This window comes from Drosophila virilis, chromosome 2 (assembly GCF_030788295.1).
Source record: "Drosophila virilis strain 15010-1051.87 chromosome 2, Dvir_AGI_RSII-ME, whole genome shotgun sequence".
NCBI classification, from domain to species: Eukaryota; Metazoa; Arthropoda; class Insecta; order Diptera; family Drosophilidae; genus Drosophila; species Drosophila virilis.
In genome coordinates this window covers 22,721,766-22,742,966 of record NC_091544.1, presented here as the reverse complement: position 1 = coordinate 22,742,966, position 21,201 = coordinate 22,721,766, and the positions used below count along the sequence as shown (strand labels likewise).

The following is a 21,201-nucleotide window of genomic DNA, read 5'->3' as shown; positions in this document are numbered from 1 at the left end:
CGGTCTTGACATGTGCAATTAGTATCCTCTAGTTATGTTTTTAAGAAAATTCAATGTCACAGTCTGTAAAAAATGCAATTCGTGCTAAATTTAAACATGTAAATAAAAAAGCCCGCTCACCTTTTAAAATGACCGCTGTGAACAAACAAAAAAATTGAAAACAATCGCTGTAATGCAATGCAATTTTGTGTGGAAAGTTCAAATATGTATACATCAAATGCCCGGACTATGCGACTGTTGAGCTAGCAGAGCTCGCATGTTCCCGAGTCCACGAGTCAGTCAATGTGCAACACGTGCGCGAGCACTCAGAAACTGCCGGCTGGGTAATTGAGCAAAACTGGACGAGCAGCATTGAGAATATATATATAAATATCTATATATATGTCTTTTTAGTAAATGGTAGCATGTATTACTGGTCTGAAATAATTGATTGGCTTATATGTATGCATGTATTCATATAGATATCTTTATATGTATATACAATTTGCGTGCATACGAATATGAATATATATTCAATTATTGCAGACAAGTAAATTCATTCTACCATTAACTAGGGAGGCATTGCCTTATTGAACCGGTAGTTGTTGTTGCTGTTGTGCCAGTCAAGTGTTAAAATTGCACTTCGCAACAAATTAATTAACAAGTATATAATGTGCAGTAAATTGGTCACGTTTTTTACGAGGTAACGCAAAAACAAATATAATAAATAGATCGTGTTAGATGACAAGCCCAGAGCAACGAAAGTGTACATAAATATGAAACTTTTATGAGCCTTTATTTAATTTTCAACTAGTTTTTCGTTAACTAAAATATATAGTTATTATATTGTTGTATCTCACATATTTAAATGAACCGCCAAATCCAAATGCATGCGAACAGTGTGAATGGCAAAACCAGACATGCAACACTGTCACGTTGCCAGACAGCAGAAATTGTATTCGCATGGCAGTTGCGATTTGGTCGCTTGCCAACACTGCACAATGCCGAGTCAGCTGTTCAAAGTTAAGTGAAACAATTTTACTCACATTTTAACAATACTTACCAATTCCGTGCAATAATATTAGGCAATTAATTACAAAACCAACGTGCAATATTCATCAGCTAGCAACATTAACAGCTGAACCGATAATAGTGTGGTGTTCTGGAAAGCGCCCTTTGGTCAATAAAATGCCAACACTTTGTTTGTTGTTGTCCCCTGTTGTTGCCAAGGAAACGAAAAACCCAAACACAACAAGTTACGTCGCAGCTCGGTCGATCTTCTGTGTGTGTGTGTGAGCGCCACACTTCCTTCCGGTCTGATTTTCATACCAAATGAAGGATATCGTACATACAGGCAACAAAATTTTATTTTCGTTTTATTTCTTTAAAATTAACTAAAATAAAATGACCAAAAAGTGCAAATAAATTACTTTTGAAATGCACATTCTCGGCCAGGATACCGACAGAAGCCCCCGATGATACTACACATTTGATATGGTAAGTGCTAGAAAAATCCATTGGGCTTATTTAGGGCTAACCCACGCTCTGTCCATTCGCCCCCCTGGCAGGTGGGAAATATTTCACATTTTTTTTCAAAAAAAAAAAAAAAAAAATGAAAAATGAAAAACTTTTAAGCAACCGTAAACCGCCGCTAGCAAAGATCAAAAGCACATAACTTTTTCCATTTTGCCAGCATTACTAGCGTTTGTAACATTTGTGGCACAGTAAATGAGTTTTCATTGAACGGGAAAATGAGAAAATTACAGCAACTCACTTACTCCTCGACTTTTCCAGCGCAACACAGTTTTGTAAAGCTCCATATTTAGAGGCAATTAAGACGAGTCCTTCCCGGACACACAAACACACACCAACCCCCATATCCAGGTACAATTTTATAACAGCAAGGCAGCGCATACTTATGTATATATATGTATCTATATGACACAGCCAGCCGCGTGCACCTTCGCATCCAAGTGGCGTGTGCGAGACTCTTACGGCTGCCATGGCCGGTTGCACATTACAACGTGCGCGGTGCGCGAACCGAACGACCACCAGGTGTAAAACAAGCATCTCGGTGCATGTTTCCGCTTTACTGCCCCGCACCATGTTTTGCTTGACTGCCTGGGCCGAAGGTGAGGCGGTGCGCGGGGGCGGGCTGGGTCGGGCTGGGTCGGCACATGCCAAGCGAACGCACCCATAATATCTGTCAAAGCAATTGACGACTGATGCCTGTTGTAATAAGTGTCAACAATGCACACGCTCATCATCAGAGAGCAGAGTTTCGACGTGCTTATTGTGATCTGAGCTTGGTAATTTTGCAATACGAAACTGCACAGGTGTCTTGGCTCAGGTCAAGCTTGTTGCCATTCAGCTAACTCCCAATTAACCATTTAAATTAGCCTGCAACATATTTGGTTAAATACCCATAGAAACAGTCGTAAGCATAAGAAATTGCTGTCCACAGTTTGCCCACAGTCATGATGCTGACTGCGTCTCTGACAATTCTCTTGACCGCATTTTTGCAGCTAACCTCCTGCTGTAGCAGAGCGGATGCTCCCAATTTTAACTAATTAGTGCAAAGGACAGTTGTCGAGTAACGGGAACACGTTAGAGAATAACTTCCTCATGACATATGATAATATTTAAAAATTACAAACGAAATGAAATTGTTGGACGTAATTGAGTTGAAACATATTCATATCAACTTTATTTCAACAAAGCTGCTCATACTGAAAGTTAAACTAACTTAAACTCAAATTAACGTTGATAACATAATGAAATGCACTTTACAATTGAAATATAGTTACGATTATACAAATGCACAAATGTGATTATTTTTTCTTTTGAAACCTGTTTCATCTATCAAGAATCAGGTTAAACCAAGAATTCGCTTGAACATCTCTTCATCATACTCTCCGCACTAACAAGTCGATCGGTACATTAACGAGTTTGTGACAATCCGACTACTGGGACCAACACATACTGGCTGGAAGGTGTTCATGGTTTTCGGGTTATAATTGCGAGTGTTATTAGATAGATGGGTTCACGTGAACAATATTAGAAGGCGCTAGAAAATTATTGATTATTAAAACGAAAAGCGATGAAATACTTGCAAGTACCTATATTTTCGAATAATAAAGCATATGTATTTCTTTTATAACTTTATATAGAGAAGAACATAAGACAGTCTCTGATCTGCACTGCACATGTCCAGCTCTATATTTCCTTTCTCGCAGCCTGTTCCCAAGCGAATCTGTCCGATCTCTCTTTTAGCCTTGGCCCAAACACATTACAGATTTTATTTATGATGGTATTGATTATCATCCATAAAAATGGATTAATTTTGGTCTATGGGATGCGAGGGTAAACTGCCTTCGGCGTGCATAAAAAAGTTTTTAAGGTTTATAAAACATATACACTCGACTGTATAAGGAATAAATGTTGTTGACAATATGTATTTAGTATCCTTTTTAGTATAAACTAAATTTGAAGTTAACGATTAACGACAACAAGGTGTAAAAACTTAGATGGAGCAGGTTGTTTTTGCTAGCTTTTTCGATTTTTCGCTGCTTATAATTCTCAAGTGGTTATAGCTTTGGCTTGAGGGCAAGTCTTAACTTATATATTATTTAAAGTATGTTAAACTTTTACGTCAATATGTTGGTAGATCGAACTTGATTAAAACTATCATAGATAAAACGAAACCAGAACTCGACGCAGTGTCTGATGCTACTCCAAGGCGATTCCTGTTATATTCAAATGTATTTGCGACAACTGGCAGCTGCTTTAAACCTAACATTTTTCTATATAGGTTATATTTTTTCCTGTCGAGGATATGCTGTCTTCCCGCAACCCAGTCGAGACTCAACTGAACCGAACAAATGTTACCTTTTCGGTAAAAGCGTCACGCTGACTGAGCCAACAACTAACTCTTCCTATATTGTCGACACAGCTGCCGCTGGGCATTTAGGACCTTGACGTAATTGCATTTCCAAGGGGGTAGCAGAGGCTCAGCGCCAAAAAGTATCCTGAAACTGCAGTCCTCGTTGGCAGGCCATTTGCGTAGCGTAGTTTGGGCCGTGCCTAAACGCATTTCTGTCTCGCTTGTGCAGCTGAATGTGTGTGTTCTAGACACACCACCACTAGTGAAAAACGCAGCAGCATATTGACCAACTCTATTACCAATTAACTACCCCCTACGCCCCGCCGTTGGCACTTCAGCTCGAGCGGCCACCTGCCCGACAATAATAGCTGCCTGAATATGATTCGTGCTGTAGTTGCACATTTACGCTCGTTGCAAGCACAGCAAACGGCAGCACTACCACATACAAAAACTGCCACAACGAGAACAGTATCAAAAAGTGAAAGATCCCCCGCAGAGGTAGTCAATGGAACCAAAGCTTACGGAAATATGGCAAACGGTTGGTAAAGTAAGAAGAAAAATTCGAGAAAATACAACAAAAAAAATGCTAAACTTATTTGATCAATAATTCGCCGTGGCGCGTCCTTAGTGATTCGATATTAGTGTTAGTGTGTGTGTGTGTGTGTGTGTGTGTTCCTTCTTTATGTGTGCTTGTGTGTGTTTCTCTTAAGCTGCATTTTTCACACGTTAAATTTATGAACTTGTCCGCATGGTTTTACTATTTGATTTGTATACTAATGCCCAGGCGCCTTGTGTTTCCTGGAGGGCAACGCATTAACCCTCTACTTGCAACACAACTTGCCGCCAGGGCAGCCCCATTCCACACCCACTCCACGCCCCGGCACACCCCGCTTAAATGACGCTCAATCGCCGCTGACTTCGTTTATTGTTTATAAACAACAACTCGGACTACAAGTTCGACTATATGACGTATGCCGGGTCGTCGTTGTCGTCGGCGCCCCGTTACCTCAACTCCATCACTACTTCAATGCATTCCCAGTCCCAATCCTGCTCAAATTCCTAGTTGCCGTCTCCTGTCTGGACACTCAACTGGCTGGGCTGGAGTTGCCAGCGGCGTTTCGGTAAATATTATTTACATTAAACCGGTTGCCCAGTGAACAACTGTGGGCCAAAGGGAAAACACAAAGATGTGCCAGAGAGCGTGACTTTGAGTGAGAAATTCATAAATGCAGTTTGTGCAATAACGGATCTAAGTGTAAAAGTCAATAAAAAATATACAAAAATCAATTAGATAAAGGTATTTGCAATAAATAAGTGTGGTGTAATAAGCAGATGCGCTTGACAGAATATAATTGGCGCGGAGCTAAAGTGAACAAAAAAGAGCGCCTGTCTTCGGCACGCCGAAGATTTAATACCCTTATGGGCGCGTTTGCTGAAAACTGGACCTATTAATTGTTGAATTTTGTAAAAAATCTTGAAATTAAAAAGTTTTCAAAACAAAATCTCTTTCTATAGAACAGACGATATGATATGGTAGTTAATGCCAAGATATCTTGAAAATTAACAAAAAACTCATACAAAAATGTATTTCATACCGAGTATTCGTATGGGATCAATCAAATGTATTGCTTGATCATATCGTCTCGGCTTTTAATACTGATCAACAATTCGTGATTCATGACAATATTTTAGTATGCTCTAGAAGGGAATAAAGCAAGTACCACTTCTTTTAAGATGTGTTTTAAAGAAAAATGAATATAAACACGTAAATTGCTGGACCTGGACATAATTTTAGACCAGCCAGAATTGATGTTAATAAAAAAACCTATTTAATAATTTAATTCTATATGAGCTTTGATAAGGCTGCGAGCGAGTCTTGAGAAACTGTGTATATCAATGCTTTTGGCCATATTTGGAATTGTTAATAGCATATAGCATATACATATACAAGCATATACAATGAGTAATTAAAGAGGCTTCTAAGTACAGTGTAATTAGTTCATGCCACCTACACATACGGCCACCTACCTGAAAGGAATGCTACAAATGACATATAGCGCCTAAAAGATGCCACTGAAACGAGCGCAAATCAAAATGGCGTCTTTCTGTTCGATAACAAAGGCTAACAGAAAATTGTGCTGAATGCGGGCTGCTGTTGTTGCTGCTGTTGTTGTTTCTAGTCGAAAAGAAGAACAAAGCGACGAGCAAATCAAAGTATGAAGAAAATACCTGTGAAATGTTTAATTTCATAGCAACGCCCCATCAGAAGCAGTCAACCCCCAAAAGCAAGTAGGCAAGCAACAATGCCATCAAGAGAAAGAATATCAACAAAAACAGCAACAACAACAAGAAATTCCAAATGCATAGCACATCATATAGTAAGAGGCATTTGTATGGCACTTGATTTTGTGTGAAGGCAAATTGGGTTTCTAATTTTAGCGAGGATATTTTAGGCTTTGTAGCGTTACAATCAGTACAATAAATTTTCACTTTCATTGCAGCTGTTAGGAACTTAAGTAACTGAATACATTTAAGCACCGCAATTGCCTTACACCGAGAGAGCGAGTGAGCGAGTGAGCGAGAGGGAGAGGAAGATCAACTGCTGTCTAGTCAACGAATTTCGCATCGAAAGTGCAAAACTCTGGCCTTTTACTTTAACCAAGCGACTTGTAGAATAAATACATTTTACAAATACAATTAAGACCTAGATTGTAGAGCATTAAGCAAATGAAATGAGCACACGCTTGGCAACCCAGCGCCAGTTCATCATCACGACGAGCGCCGCCGTTGAAGCCGCCACGGTAGATGCCAGCCAAACAGATCCCAAGGAACAGCAACAGCAGCTTGTGCCTAAAGCTTCTGGCGATGTGCTGACCGTAGAGCCGAGGACACCCGCAACACCGACAACTCATGCTGAGGAGTTTGAGTTCTGCACCGAGGATGGAGTTGTTGTGGCTGCCACTTTGGAGGATGTCATGACACAGGTTGCCATCTCTTCTCTCTACATCTTACATAAAATCAACAACCTTACGATGGCTTTCATTGATTCTGTTATTCTTACAGAATTGCCAGCTCTTACAAAAGAAACTGAGAGACGGCATTGACGATGACACCACAACGACCACCGATCAACTGGAGGTCATTCGTGTAGTGCTGCCCATGGATACCAGTGACTCGAGCCAGGAAGCGCACCTTCATGCCCATATCCATGCCGTTAATAATGTCAGCAGCAGCGAGCAGGGAGCCACGGACACAACCAACAGCACAACCACCATACACACTTTGCCGGGCCTGAGTACCATCAAAAGTGGCGTCGATCTGGCGCAACAAGTAGCCAATGGCCAATTGACCGTGGTGCAGGCTACCGAGGATGATGAGGGCACACCATTCATCACTGTAACGGGTGAGTCGAAGATACATTTTATATCTAGCCAATATTATTCTACTATCTGTTTTTCAAATGACACAATGTCAGTGTTTCATAAGTAATTCATGCTGAATATAAAGATCCAAGTTATACATTTGAATTCTTGCCAAAAGGCAAGTCCATAACAAACAGGATTATAAATTCACCCCTCACTGTTGTGATATATAAAAGGATCAGGATAACTCTGCTTTGAATTGCTGCAAACTGTTGTTGACTATACTTAGGCTGTCTCAATTAAATTCCAAATCTTTAAAATGTTTCAGTTCATAGCCAACGCAGAAGCTGTAAGAACTGAAAATCGAGACACACACTGAGAAATAGTCTATTAAGAACTCGCCTTCATATTACTAATGAGCTGTGTATCAATAGAAGAGAAGAATTAGGCCAATCTCGATTTTCTTTCATTCTACTGCTCTCACGACATTAACGCTTGTGACTTCTTCTTGTTGTGTTCAAGCTTAACACATCTTCTACAAAAAGAACTCAACCGTTTTTATATATATTGTTTAATTTGTATTTTTCATACGCTTGTAAAGGGTATTATGCTTCTGTCATTATCTGTGTAACACACAGCAAGAGCCATCTCCGACCCCATATATTCTTGATCAGCCTCAATAGCCATAGAGTACCGACTGTTTTCTAAAGGGACCACCAGTCGCAAAATTGGTTCTTGTGTGAAAAACTTGCTTGCTTATCAATATATATTGATTATACCGGCCATTGACAAGTTTCAATATGCAGCTCATATATAGGAGCCAAATCTAATTAAGATCGTATTACTATATTATTCAACTAAATTTTAAGTATGGGTTGTAAATTAAGTGAAACGTATGACAAAATATTCCGTGATGGTTGAGTAAAGCGAGTTATTAGTTATTTGTTATTTCTTTCGATTGCGCTTCGGCTGATTTTTGAAATGGTTTGGTTTCAGATTCGGTTCATTATAGAAATACGTTAAAATTGCAGGTTCGGCTTAAAAAGGCAGAATATGTATATGTTTCCGGGTTCTGTTTAAAACAGTCTTGCATTATAAAAGTTTATTTTCGAAACTTTAAGGTCGATGGACGCCGATAGATGCATATGTATCATCCAACGCCTTTTTGGTATCTCATAATTAGATTTTTGTTTACAAAAATAAAAAAAATGCAGGAAGTGCCACTTAAACAAGCACCTAAATGTTTTAAAAACATAATATCACAGATATGCATATATGTCAGTCATTAATATGTATCCAGTGGCACCCAGTTTTTTTAATTGTTACAGATACATATTTATTATAGTTAAAAAAGCGAAAATTTGCCTGACTTTGGGCGAGCGAGAAAAAACGCGCGCAAGCCCTGGCGGTTTACGCGTTTACGTACGCTCACGCTTGCAGAGTCGTGCGAAATCAAAGCGAAAAAAATCCAGCAAACAAACAGCAAACGGCAAAAGTCGCGCCTTTGTAAACAAACATAATCACAGGATCAGCATGTCGTCCCTGAGGGGCGGTGCGGGCAGGGAAATGGAACCAGCTAAATCCCTGTGCATTTTAAACGTTTGCTTGATATCACAATTAAAGCGACTTAATTTGAAAACTGAAACGAGCAGAGATGAGCGGGTAAGAAGAGCCCAACATATACACTGATAGACACCGACAGACAGATAGACGCACAGACTTAACAGTCACCCCGTTGCGGATGATAGACCTACCTGTGCAGAGGTAGCCTTAACAACAGGACACGGCACCAGTTGCGGCACGTGCAATACAAAGTAACGAAAAGTGTGGCAAAGTGCAGCTGTGTTTTCAAGGGGAGTGAATTGGGAGCGATACCCTACACCCGTACACATAATTATTATATTCCACTTCAGCGCTACACAATGAATTAATCGAGATTACACTTGGTGAGCACTATCTATAGGGCAGGATCACACGCTGCCGACTTCGATTGCGACTGCCAACTGCGGCTGCGAACAGCGAACTGTACAAGGAAGGGCAGGGGGGGCGCGCCGGAAACTAGAACTGTTTGCCCATGATACTTGATTTTATTAGCGCAAATTACCACCACCAGCGGAGCTAACAACAAATACGGCAAGTAATCACAACAAATTGAGGTGGGATGATGAAAATCAGAAAGGGAATGGAATGTCAGACAAGGGGGTCAGAAGGACAGAAGCGCTAGCACCCTTCACGCGGCGACTCATTAATAACCGCCCGTTGTGTATTAATACTACTTATGCCCTCGACTAGGGTATGTCGACGATGTGATTGTAAATTCAAGCATTCAGATATAACAGAAAATATCACGAGTGCATATAAAGTTGAGCTGCGAAAGAGTATACAGACTTCGACGTTCCAATAATCGGTTATCTTTTTGTATTGCTTCACTTCAACGCATTGTGAGGAATATTTGACAATTGAAGGTGGACTACGGCCCAAGTTCAACACAATACTCGAAGATTATATAGGGAGAACACTAACTGCCGCCCCCGCTCCATTCAGCTGTCCTCAAACTTACCTCTGTCTCGCACATAATGGGAATGTTTCAATTGATACGATTTGGTGGGGTGCTCATCAAATCGACGATGCAGAAAAAGCTTAAAAATTTAATAAAGGCAACAACTAAATATGGAACGCTGCAAACTCAATCCTTACCAGCTAACTATAGAGGAGCTTAACTAAGGCACCAAAGTGGTTGTACTTTAGCGGACTGTCCGGGAAAATCAGCATATGCCGGGCTTCTTTTAATTGGGTAAACAGCAAAGTTTTCTAGATCGCAATCATTTTCAAAGGCAAATCGCACTTCATATAGAATTCTCTGCTATCTTAGGGCCGAATCTAAGGCAACGTTTGAAGCTGTATAAAGCGTCCTGAATTCAATCTGCCAGACCCTTTTCTAAGCAAGGTGCAGTCTGTTTACAAAAGGTTAATTTCTTGTTGTTGATTCGACTGCAGCAGATGCACGGATAAACTGTGAGCATAGCACAACAATTGTTGGGGATGAGGCACCCTGCACTTGTCGGCTATCCTGGCAACGAATTTTCATTTGCAAGCATATGGAAAGTTTACTAATTTCCATGGAATATTTATGAAGCATAGTTTTATTTGTTAGCTTGTTGCCAAAAATATGTGGATCTGACTAATCCACTTTTATTATTAACAATGTATATGCGATTATTTTATATAAACATTTTTACTAATAATTTCCTTTTAAAAATCGTTAGGAGATACTCTGTACTCAGTACAGTAAACATTCATATGCATCATATTTAAATGCAGTTCTTGAATTGAGTTCATAAAAAAATAATAATAATAATAATATATATATGAATAGATTATGTTTCTTTTGAGGGCGATAAAAAATTGAAGGTAAAAATTTAACATGTTTAAAATTAAAAATATCTAGAAAGAAAGGCCGCTTTCGGCACACCGAAGACTTAATACCCTCACAGATCCAACCTTCTCATAGTGATTTGCCCGTTATCTAAAAGGCACAGGAAAAATAGTTAATGCCGAGTAGGGTTAAGATATCTTGAAAAACATAAAAGTTTTCAGTGCAAGAAATTACTTTTCGACCGATCGTTCCTATGGCAGCTATATGATATAGTAGTCCGATGTAAAAAGGATTTTGTATAAATGTAGGGACCATAGTGAAACGTTCAAATGGCGGGCTTGGTCAATATATCTTAATAGACAAAAAAGTTTTCCATGCAAGAACCTGTTTTTCGAGCGATCGTTCCTATCGCAGCTATATAATATAATGGTGCGATCCAGCTGGTTCCGTTATGTCGGAGTGCAAATGCACTGCGTGCAACAGAAAGAGGGATTTTGACAAAGTTTAATGACGATAGCTTTTAAACTGAGAGACTAGTTCGCATAAAAACAGAAGACCGACTGAGGGCCATGTCTATATCGACACGGCTGTTGATACTAATCAAGTATACTTTATGGAGTCGCAGATGTCTCCTTCAATGCGTTATACATATCCCGACAAAATTATAATACCCTCTGCAAGGGTATAACAGTTTGATTAAGATCAGCGAAATCAAAGAAGTCAAGGTTAGTCACTGGGATCGACACGTTTATACAGAAATTCAGTTAAAAATATAGCCCAAGTCCACACAACTCTTACTCACTGTAGGATCTGTGATGATCCCTATTCCTATGCCCTTTTTTTATCAAATTTGTATAGTAAAGATTTCAATTAACATTGGTTACATAAGGCTGCAATCTTAATTCTCCTCTGATCTCTATCTGCTGTCGTAAGTTTAAAGGAAAACGTTAACACACAAAAATGTACAGATTGTTGTAAAATGATTAATTCGGCATTTCTCAATATGCTTGGTCAAGTTGAATTATGGCTAGAAATGCGCTCTGAATAGGATTCGGCACGAACAGAAATAGATATGCATTGACAGATAACATAGTTGAGTTGATCTCAGTAAAAAATTGCATTCCAAATTTTTGTCATAGAAAATTTGCGATATAACCGAAACTTCAAAGTAATAAGTGGTTGAGTCAGAAACCACAGAGTAACTTTTCATTTGACTTTGTTGCTTTGCTAAGCCCAGAAATGTCAAATAAGTTTCACAGGTTTGAAGTCTAAAAGCGTCAATGTACCCGAGGCTTCATACTTAAACATGTGTATGCCCATGCTAGTGTCCACAGATCCACATTCAAACAACTGAAATGGACACCCACCGAGTACAACTGATCGCGTGTGCATTTCATAAAGGACCAGAATTAATATCCGAAATATTTGTTTGAATTCAGGAAAGACTGAATTAACACAACGATGCCGAGTGAAAAATATGTGAAAAATACCACGCGTGCACGCAGTGGCAAAGTGGCAGGCATATGTGTTATCTTCAACAACAGCCCACCCAACAGCCCACCTACTGTCCCCCATCCACGGCGAAGAAAAGCGCGTGCCGGCAGCAAACGTTTTGGTTGGCCAGCGCCAGGGCATGCAGCATCCGCTGGGGGTTGCTGAGAAAGCGTGTAACTGCACTTGTGTTTGTGTGTGTATGTGTGTGTTAGCTAGGCGTGTGAGTGTGTGCGTGAGAGTAAGTGAGAGAGAGAGTCGTTGATGTCCTAGCAACCACCAGGCTGTGTGGCTGCGACAGGGTAGGCAGATGGTGGCAGCTCTGCGCCCGAATGATTGGCTGCGTTGCCTTGACGCCGACGTTGCCACATGCCGTACTGCCTGCTAGCAGTTGCTGTCTCACTTGCACCAGCAGCATCTTTGGGCTGCTCTCGACACTTGTTCAGATCCCAGAAAATGCGACTTTGAGCCCGGAATTAGCTGGCGCCGCTTGAAAAATAAAACGCTGCCACTGCCGTCTCCAGCTCTGGCTCCAATCCCGAAGGCTAAGGGTTTGGGTTGGATTATTTGCTACGGCGACTACGTTGCCTGCTGCCAGGGTTGACTGTGGGCGGGCAGGTACAAATCATAACAACGCAGCATCAAACCAAGCACCCACCCATCCACGGAGCCACCAACGACAACACCACCACCACTACCACCGCTGTAATTTAATTCGTTGCTGCGCCGCCGCCGTCATCGCCGTCGTCATCATTATTTTTCGGAGGCATATTGCTAGGATAACATTTGATTTTGAGTTCAGTTGTAATTCTACCGTGCATACGTTCTGGTTGCTCTTGCTCCGTTGCTACGTCACAACGTTGCCAAGTCGTATTTCCGCCATTACATCGCCTGGGGGCCCACCCACCGCACACTGTTCACAGCAGCAACAGCAATAGCAACAGCAGCAGCAAGTTGTGCGGGCGTTTTTCCAATTTTCACTTTCACTTTTCCTTGCCACTGTGAAACAGTTGCCCAAAGCAACCGGGCGACAACATCTCGGCTTACAATCAGTGGAATCTGCACAGTCCGCTTGCGCTTCCGGACATGTGACTGCTGCAGCAGCTGTTCAGGGGCACTGTAACACACGTAGCAACTTTGGCGCCACAGTTTACTCATTTGCGAGCTGCCCACTCGAGAATTAAAACTAAACGAATGCATTCGCGATTCGACTTCGAGTGCCAGACGCGTCACCAACAGCAAAAACACCTGCACCATCATCATCATCAGCAGCAACAGCAGCAACACCAGAGCCCGCACCAATACCATCATCTGCCCGATTTGGATATAACGCCACCGCCGCCGATCACTGCCGCCGCTGCCGCCTACACGAATCTTCTGGAGAAGTGCCGCTGTAAGCTGCAGCCACAGCACCACCATCAGCAGCAACAGCAACAGCAACAGCAGCAGCAGCAGCCACTAGCTCAACATCACCACCAGTTGCTGCCGCAGCATCAGCACCAGCAACAGTTGCCAGTGGCGGCGACAGCAACTACATTAGCGCCGCTGCCAGCCGCCCAGCTGCAGTTGCAACTGCACCATCATCATCATCACCATCACCACCAGACGTTTGTGGCCACCGCCAGTGCTGTTAACTACAGCAGCTGTACGGCAATTGGTGCCGCTGCCGCTTCCTCCGCGACATCCTCAAGCTCAGCAGCAACTACAGCAATGTATCATCACCACCACCACCGACGTCACAACAATTTGTCCTATTGCGGTGGTAAATATTTTGCATAGCCAACAATTTCAGTTCGAATCCTATCAATGGCTTTTAATTGACGCTCTGTTTACACTCTCCGTCGTGTGTGTGACTGCCGGGTGTTAGTGTGTGTGCTTTATGTGTTTATGTGTGCCAACTTTGGGCCATCAAACAAAAGTGTCAAGTGTCTTACTCAGGCATCATTGGCCATGTTGTAGACTTTCAATTAAATGGAGTTAAGCGGCTGTCAGACATATCTACATACATCGGTCTATCCGAAGAAGTCACAGACTTGTTAAAAAGTGGACATTGACAGTTCAGTGAAATGGTTTCTAATATCACATTTTTCTGAAGTTTGTGCAAATAAAACATAGTCTGACAATGTTTAAAAATAATATCAACCGTGCAGAAAAAATGCATATAATTTTATGTTAAACAGAAAGCAGGTCCAAATTTTCTACTTTCCATCTGTCACCTCAATATATGATCATATTCTGATAGAAATATATATAAATTTCAATATTTTTTTTCCAATGGTAGACTTTGCATAACTGTTGAAGCCGAGAAATACTTTTGGAACAACTTAGTCGCAAAGGTTTTAGTTGAACTAGTTAGTTTATAACTAACACTAAAATTCAAAAATTGTAATGCCCATTAAATATTTTTTTCGAGTAAACCCCATTTGTCGAATTATAAGAAACATCACTTGCCCCACAGTGCCCTTTTACGAGACAAGTTTATTCCAGCTCGCATCCCATATTATGCACGGTTTTTGTAGACCGATCATTCCAATTTGCGAGGTTCTGCCTTTAAAAATAAGTTAATTATAATTTTGCAGGGAACTGGGGAGGCGACCCGAAAAGTATTTCTGATCTTAATGTATCAGACGTGTGATGTTTGATGAACCATGTCTCAAAATCGATTTTGATCGACATTATGAAAATGGGAAAAAAAATATTGTAATAAGAGATGGGCAGACGAATGCTCTCCTTTGCCTGTTACATACAATTGCACAAAAATATTAAGTATTTTAAATGGGGTACAACAATTAATCCTGCTTTAGTCGGAAGTGCGCGACTAGCAGAGGGCGATCTGCTGTGGATTCCTTCTATAAAAACATGCAGACAAAAAGAGATAGGAAATTTTGTCCAAACTTTATGTTTAAAAGAACATATACAACCCACTTAAGTGGGTGTTAATACCAAAACCTGAAATGTCCTTTTCCAATTTCGCGTGGAACTAGGAAAGGTATACAAGAGGACTATACGAGAGAGTCAACATACTAAATTTTGTGTTTCTTTAAAGCTCCGAGATAGGTTTCAAAAACAATATTTAGATATAATTTCTTATTCATTTCGATTAGTACATTACGGACATTACGAGTATCTATGCTCAAAATTTCAAGAATTTAGCCTTCACCTCCGGGGTAGACATACGGACATATAGACGGACCTGTCTAGATTGACTCAGCTCTCGATACTAAGTAGTATATAGACACTTTATGCGTTCTGAGATGCCTCGTTCTGCCTTTTTACCTGCATTTACCCATTTGATGAAAAATTGAGTGTTCTGGTTTTACAAGCACAAGACAAAACTTATATTTGGTCAGCAAAGTATATAAAATCAATCAGCTGTATTTTGATTTTTTGTCCATTTCCCGTATCAAATTGCTAAATACATGTAACACATTTTCAAATTCGTCCATGATTTAACATATTGATTTAACAAAGTTATGCTGCATAAAGTTTTGATTTGAAAATTACAAAGTCATTTTTTTAGATCGAAATTATCAAAACTGTTTGATGTAGGCAAAAATTTCGTATAGACGGTTGTTTTTTTTTTAAATTTCAAAGCGCGGGTAGTAGGAAATATTTTGACGAATTGCAATATATTGTTTATCTTTTAATTAATTCTTTTTTCGACTGAGTAATTTATTGTTTGTTTGTTTATTTATGATATTTGTTTATCTCAAATTTGTGTTGTTGCCTTTCAGTTTCCGGTCAGGATCAAAACTATCAAGTGCAATATGTTGACTCGGAGCTGTATCATAGCAATTCCAGCCAGACACAAATGTAAGTTCATCAGCATGGGCAGCATGGGCTCACTGTTTAATATTTTGTCCTGTCCACAGGACGTATCCGTTCTGTCCGGTGGGCGACTACCAGAGCAATGGCCAGACATATTACTCAACCTCGGCAGCCACCGGTAACTATACAACCACAACGGCAGGGAGCACAGCGAATGCACACTCCACGACGCTGCCGTACCTGGTGCCAGTGGACGATACCCTGCTGTTGAATGGGTCCTCGCAATCACACAGCCGGGACTCACCGCACAGCCTGACGGTGAGTAAAAAAACGAGAGTTCAGTGAGCCGGTGACATGCACTAATCATTTGGCTTCTATGTAGCATGAGGTATCCTACATACAGGAGGCGCAGAGCACACCGCAAACGCCCACCTCCACAACAACCACCAATTCAGCCAGCGGCGGCAGCATCGGCAATGGGGTCGATGGGGCGTCGCCCGATAGTGACCAGAGCGCCATGGCCACCAGCAACAAAATTGCCTCGGCAACGGTAAGTAGTAGGGGATCTGTTTTTGCCATGAGTAAGAGCATGGTGGGTCCGACATGCTCTGCCCAAAAGCAGCAGCACTGGCAGCGGCTGCGGCAGCGGCTGCGGCAGCAATAGCAGTAGCAGCGTTGCTAACATCTCTCTCGCACGCTTGTAGATTAAGTGGCTATCGCGCAACTACGAGACGGCCGATGGAGTCAGTCTGCCACGCTCAACGCTGTATAACCACTACATGCAGCACTGCAACGAACAGAAGCTGGAACCGGTGAATGCAGCCAGCTTCGGCAAGCTGATACGCTCTGTGTTCTCCGGTCTGCGCACACGTCGCCTGGGCACACGCGGAAACTCAAAGTACCACTATTATGGCATTCGCATCAAGCCCGGATCGCTACTAATCCATCAGTCCATGGAGGATAAATCGCTGCAGGGCTATGGCACCCCGCCTGGCAATGGAGCCATCGCCAATGTCAGCAGCAGCAACGCCAGCCAGCTAGCCAGCTCAAATGGTAGCAATGGAATGACATCGTCTTCTGGCCAGCGCAATTCTGGCTCCAAGAAGCACAATTTCAAGCCGGAAACCTACGAGGCGTGCATACAGGTAGGCAATGCGTGACATCTCAAATCCGGTTCTAAGCATTACTCACTCTTCATGTTCGTCTCGCTTGTAGTACATTGGCGACGGTGCTGGCGCAATGCCAGTCTTTCCGCCCATCGAACTGAGCCATAGCTTTCACACTGAACTCACCCTGGATGATGTGGATACGTTCCGTGCCCTATATCGTGAACACTGCGAATCATTTTTGGATGCTGTGCTCAATCTGGAGTTTGGCACCGTCGAATTTTTGCTGCGTGACTTTTGGAGCACATCGGACAACAACAATCTGGACGAGTGCGAGGAGGAGAAATACTTGAGCAAGACAAAGCTGTATCTGTTGTGCCACTGCGCAGAAGTGCAAAAGTTTGTTCGCGAGGTGAGTACGGTGGATGCCTCGTATTATGTGTGTGTTCACTGCAAAATTCTATTAGAACAACTGAATATAGAAACCGGACATCGTATATCCGAGGCAAGAAAACAAATGCATATTACAGTTGTGATTGTTAACGGGCATAGCAAATTCTGATTTAGTATTTAAGCTTATTATACCCTTCTATATTGTATTATAACGTTGTCCGGAAATGTATGAGCAGATCGTTTAATAGTAGCTATATAACGTGATAGTTCGTAAGTCAAGAGCCTACATTTCGAACGAATGTTCCTACCGCAGCTATATAGAAACAACACAACAAACAAGATATCTTGAAAAAAAGAAAAGATTTTAATGCAAGAGATCAATTTTCGGCGTATTTTTCTTGCCATAGAACGATAGCTATATAATTCGATACTCCGATATTTTGCTAACCGTTTATATAAACATTATTAAATGATTTTTGAATCCTATCTTAAAATAGGTTGACTATCAGTTCTACCAGAACACAGTGGACGTCATAATACCAGATGTGCTCCGCTCGATACCCAATGCACTAACACAAGCAATTCGCAACTTTGCAAAGAACCTGGAGCTGTGGCTGTGCGAAAGTATGCTGGGCGTGCCGGAGCAGCTGTCACAGATCAAGACCAGCGCCGTTTCGGCATTTTGCCAGACACTGCGTCGCTACACATCTCTTAATCATCTGGCACAGGCGGCACGGGCTGTGCTACAGAACGGTGCGCAGATATCCCAAATGCTTAACGATCTTAATCGCGTGGACTTTCACAACGTACAGGTGCGTCGATTAAATGCAGTTGATCTTTCAAGGATCGCAACTTAAAATTCCATATGTTACAGGAGCAAGCCGCCTGGGTAAGCCAATGTGCACCAGCTGTGGTTCAGCGTCTGGAGAACGATTTTAAGGCGGCACTGCAGCAGCAAAGCTCATTAGAACAGTGGGCCAGCTGGCTGCAGCTTGTCGTCGAATCAGCGATGGAGGAGTACACAGGCAAGCCAAGTTACGCGCGAGCCGCACGTCAGTTTCTGCTTAAATGGAGCTTCTACAGCTCCATGATCATAAGAGACTTGACACTGCGGTCCGCGTCGAGCTTCGGCAGCTTTCACCTAATACGCCTGCTGTTCGATGAATATATGTTCTATCTGGTGGAGCACAAGATAGCCGAGGCACAGCAGAAGACGGCCATAGCGGTCATTTGTGAGCGCATGGTAAGCACCAAAGCAGCTACTAACGAGAGTGCCATCTATTAACTGTCAACCTTTGATCAGAAGAAAGAAATGGACTTTGAATTCGAGTGTCAGTTCGCCTACATAACCAGCGATGGGGAACAACAAACAACGGCTAGCTCGGTCAGTGGAGCTGTCCCATTAGCTGCTGCTGCAAGTGCCACTAGCGCGGGCAACGAAGCCAAGCGTCTGAAGCAGGAATGAGTGGTATGCAGTGCCACACAAGTGAATAGCCTGGCTTTGTATGTATCGAGTAATCATAGAATTTATGTTAACTGAAATTATTTGGGTATACCAAATCGAACACCCATTCTAAAGGTCCGTTTCAACTGTGCATTTAAAAGTCAATGATGTGTGTATGTATTCGTGTATTAGGTTGTAGATTAAGTTCTTCTCAACTGTAAACATAATCAGTTAGCTTTTAGGCATATGTTTGTCTATATGCAAGCAGTTTAAATATTATTATATATTTAAAGAATTGCCCCCACATTCAAGTAAGGAACCGTCCAAGCAGCAAGCTAGTCACGCCCCTGCAGCGTTGGCCTTGTCTGATCTGATTATGTATTAATGGGATACACTTTAGTTTAAGTACATGTGCATTAGTATTTGTGAACTAAGCGTCTAACTAAACTATGATACTTGTGTTTAACTTTAAGAAAAAGCTATTTGTCACATCAGTTTTGTCTGGTTTCAACGAAAATTGTACAGCATAGTGCTCGGCGCATACATGCACAACGAAAAAGCACACACCCACATTTGCATATGCATGTGTAGGTACGCACAAATACACATCTACCATATGCACGCACTGATTGCAGAACTGTATAGATTAGTTAAGGAAGCGAAAAGATCTGGCTGGAACGGCTTGCTCAATGGAAAACTAAGTTAAGTAAACTACAGGCCTTAAATGTGCAAATATGAACACTCAATTTTTTAAAAAACCATACATTTTACTGCATACCTACGTACATGTGTTTATATCTGAAAAATATATAAACACACACACACACACACTTACATATATATATGTGTAGATATATTTAAACTGCAACTGAACATTTGTATGGTTATTCCTGAAGCATATACAAAGCAACAAGTACAGAGAAATATTTTAACAGAGGCACCCAACAAAGTATTTTATGCCATTTTAGGTATTTATTCTAACAAGAAAACCTTTTGTAAGCCATTCAACTAGAATTAGTTAAACGCAGGAGATGCAATGTAAGAAACTCAAAGAAATCTAGTCTTAGAACGAATATCGCTTGCAAACGAGAAAACGAGAACATTTTGCATACGGCAAGGTCCGAATTGTAAAACCTCAGATCACAACCAATCAAAGTGAAATCTTATATTACTGTCAATATATTAGTCAGTATATTATTCCTATTGTGCTAATGCTCTAAACATTTTAAATCTGTGTGTTTCCCAATATTGTTGTATGACCTATCTTTAAGAACTGAGTTTTACGAAATCACCGCGCAATAAAAAAAAAAAACTCAACGTCATTAAGTTTACACAAGCTGTATTGCTGCCCGATTTCGTGGTACAGCTTTAATATAGACGCGAAATCGGACCAGTAGGCTTTACGATTGCTTTCCAAGCAAAATTGTTCGAAACAAAAGAAATTATACAAAATTGATTGCTCAATCTGCAAATACTAAGCTGAAATCTTGAGCTTTATTGGTTGTAAAAGCAAAAACTAAATGAAACGAAAACAAAATGGAATATCAATTCAAATCAAATCTACCTATTTATAAATGTGAAATAAAGATGTCTTAAAAGTAAATAAACGTATTTGTTTCTATCGAAGCGTGTGCTAGCCTTTTAATACTTGCGCTGTATGTGTATTATTGCATTCTGATATTTTTTACCATGAATTCCGGACCATTCCAGCTTGAGGCAAATTTAAATACCTGTCTATTACCGCCAAAATAAATACTTTATTACAGTCCGTTCTTTCAGGAATAATGTGGTATCGACCTTTTTTTTACATTACACTTTTTATTTGCTATTTTCGAAGATCTTTGCTTATATTCATTTTCGGCATATTTGATCGATCGTATCAGCTTTCTCCTTTTCACAGAACTTTCTAAAAATATATGAGTTTTTTTTCATGACAAATGCATTATTAATGTATTAATGCTATACAGAAAAACCAAATCATTTTTGAAAGTCCTGATGCTGATCCTTTACAATACCATTACAGCAAAGGCAATATAAATGCTAAGAGGAGTGAGCCCCATACATTCGAATGAGCTTCAAAATTCGAAGGCTTTTCATGTGGCTTTCCGCTCTTCAGCCGAATGGCTCCTGCTCACCACAGGAACAATATCTTTCTGGCTCGCTGGTGCGAGGAAAAGCAACAAACGTTTTGTTGGTCAGGTAAAGAATTATAAATAAAAAAATAAAGTAATCAAATGGCTTGAAATTTTTTTATTGTTTTTTTCTTTCTTTTTTTTTATGTCAATTGTGTTGTACAAATTGATTTTCTAACAACTCTATACAAAAATTGTTTATTTTGCTTAAAAATTTGATATATAATACACATAATTCGTACTTAAAATATATAATTTGTTAACTGC

At 40.8% G+C, this 21,201-nt stretch overlaps 1 protein-coding gene across 4 annotated transcripts; it reads left to right on the top strand.

The window, feature by feature from the left end:
* Positions 1-969: 969 nt before the first annotated feature.
* Positions 970-20,119, top strand: Rfx (regulatory transcription factor Rfx). Of its 4 annotated transcripts, none has more exons than XM_015171870.3 (11): positions 970-1,476; positions 6,364-6,846; positions 6,935-7,265; positions 15,826-15,904; positions 15,964-16,177; positions 16,242-16,409; positions 16,564-17,004; positions 17,075-17,377; positions 17,856-18,170; positions 18,233-18,601; positions 18,662-20,119. In XM_015171870.3, exons 2-11 carry the CDS (start codon positions 6,595-6,597, stop codon positions 18,821-18,823), a joined length of 2,634 nt encoding a protein of 877 aa, XP_015027356.1. In that variant the 5' UTR covers positions 970-1,476; positions 6,364-6,594; the 3' UTR covers positions 18,824-20,119. The 4 variants fall into 4 exon arrangements, with proteins under 4 accessions (XP_015027356.1, XP_032288737.1, XP_070063800.1 ...); XM_032432846.2 differs by having other exon boundaries at positions 6,926-7,265; positions 18,665-20,119; XM_070207699.1 differs by having other exon boundaries at positions 971-1,476; positions 6,926-7,265.
* The last annotated feature ends 1,082 nt before the right edge of the window (positions 20,120-21,201 follow it).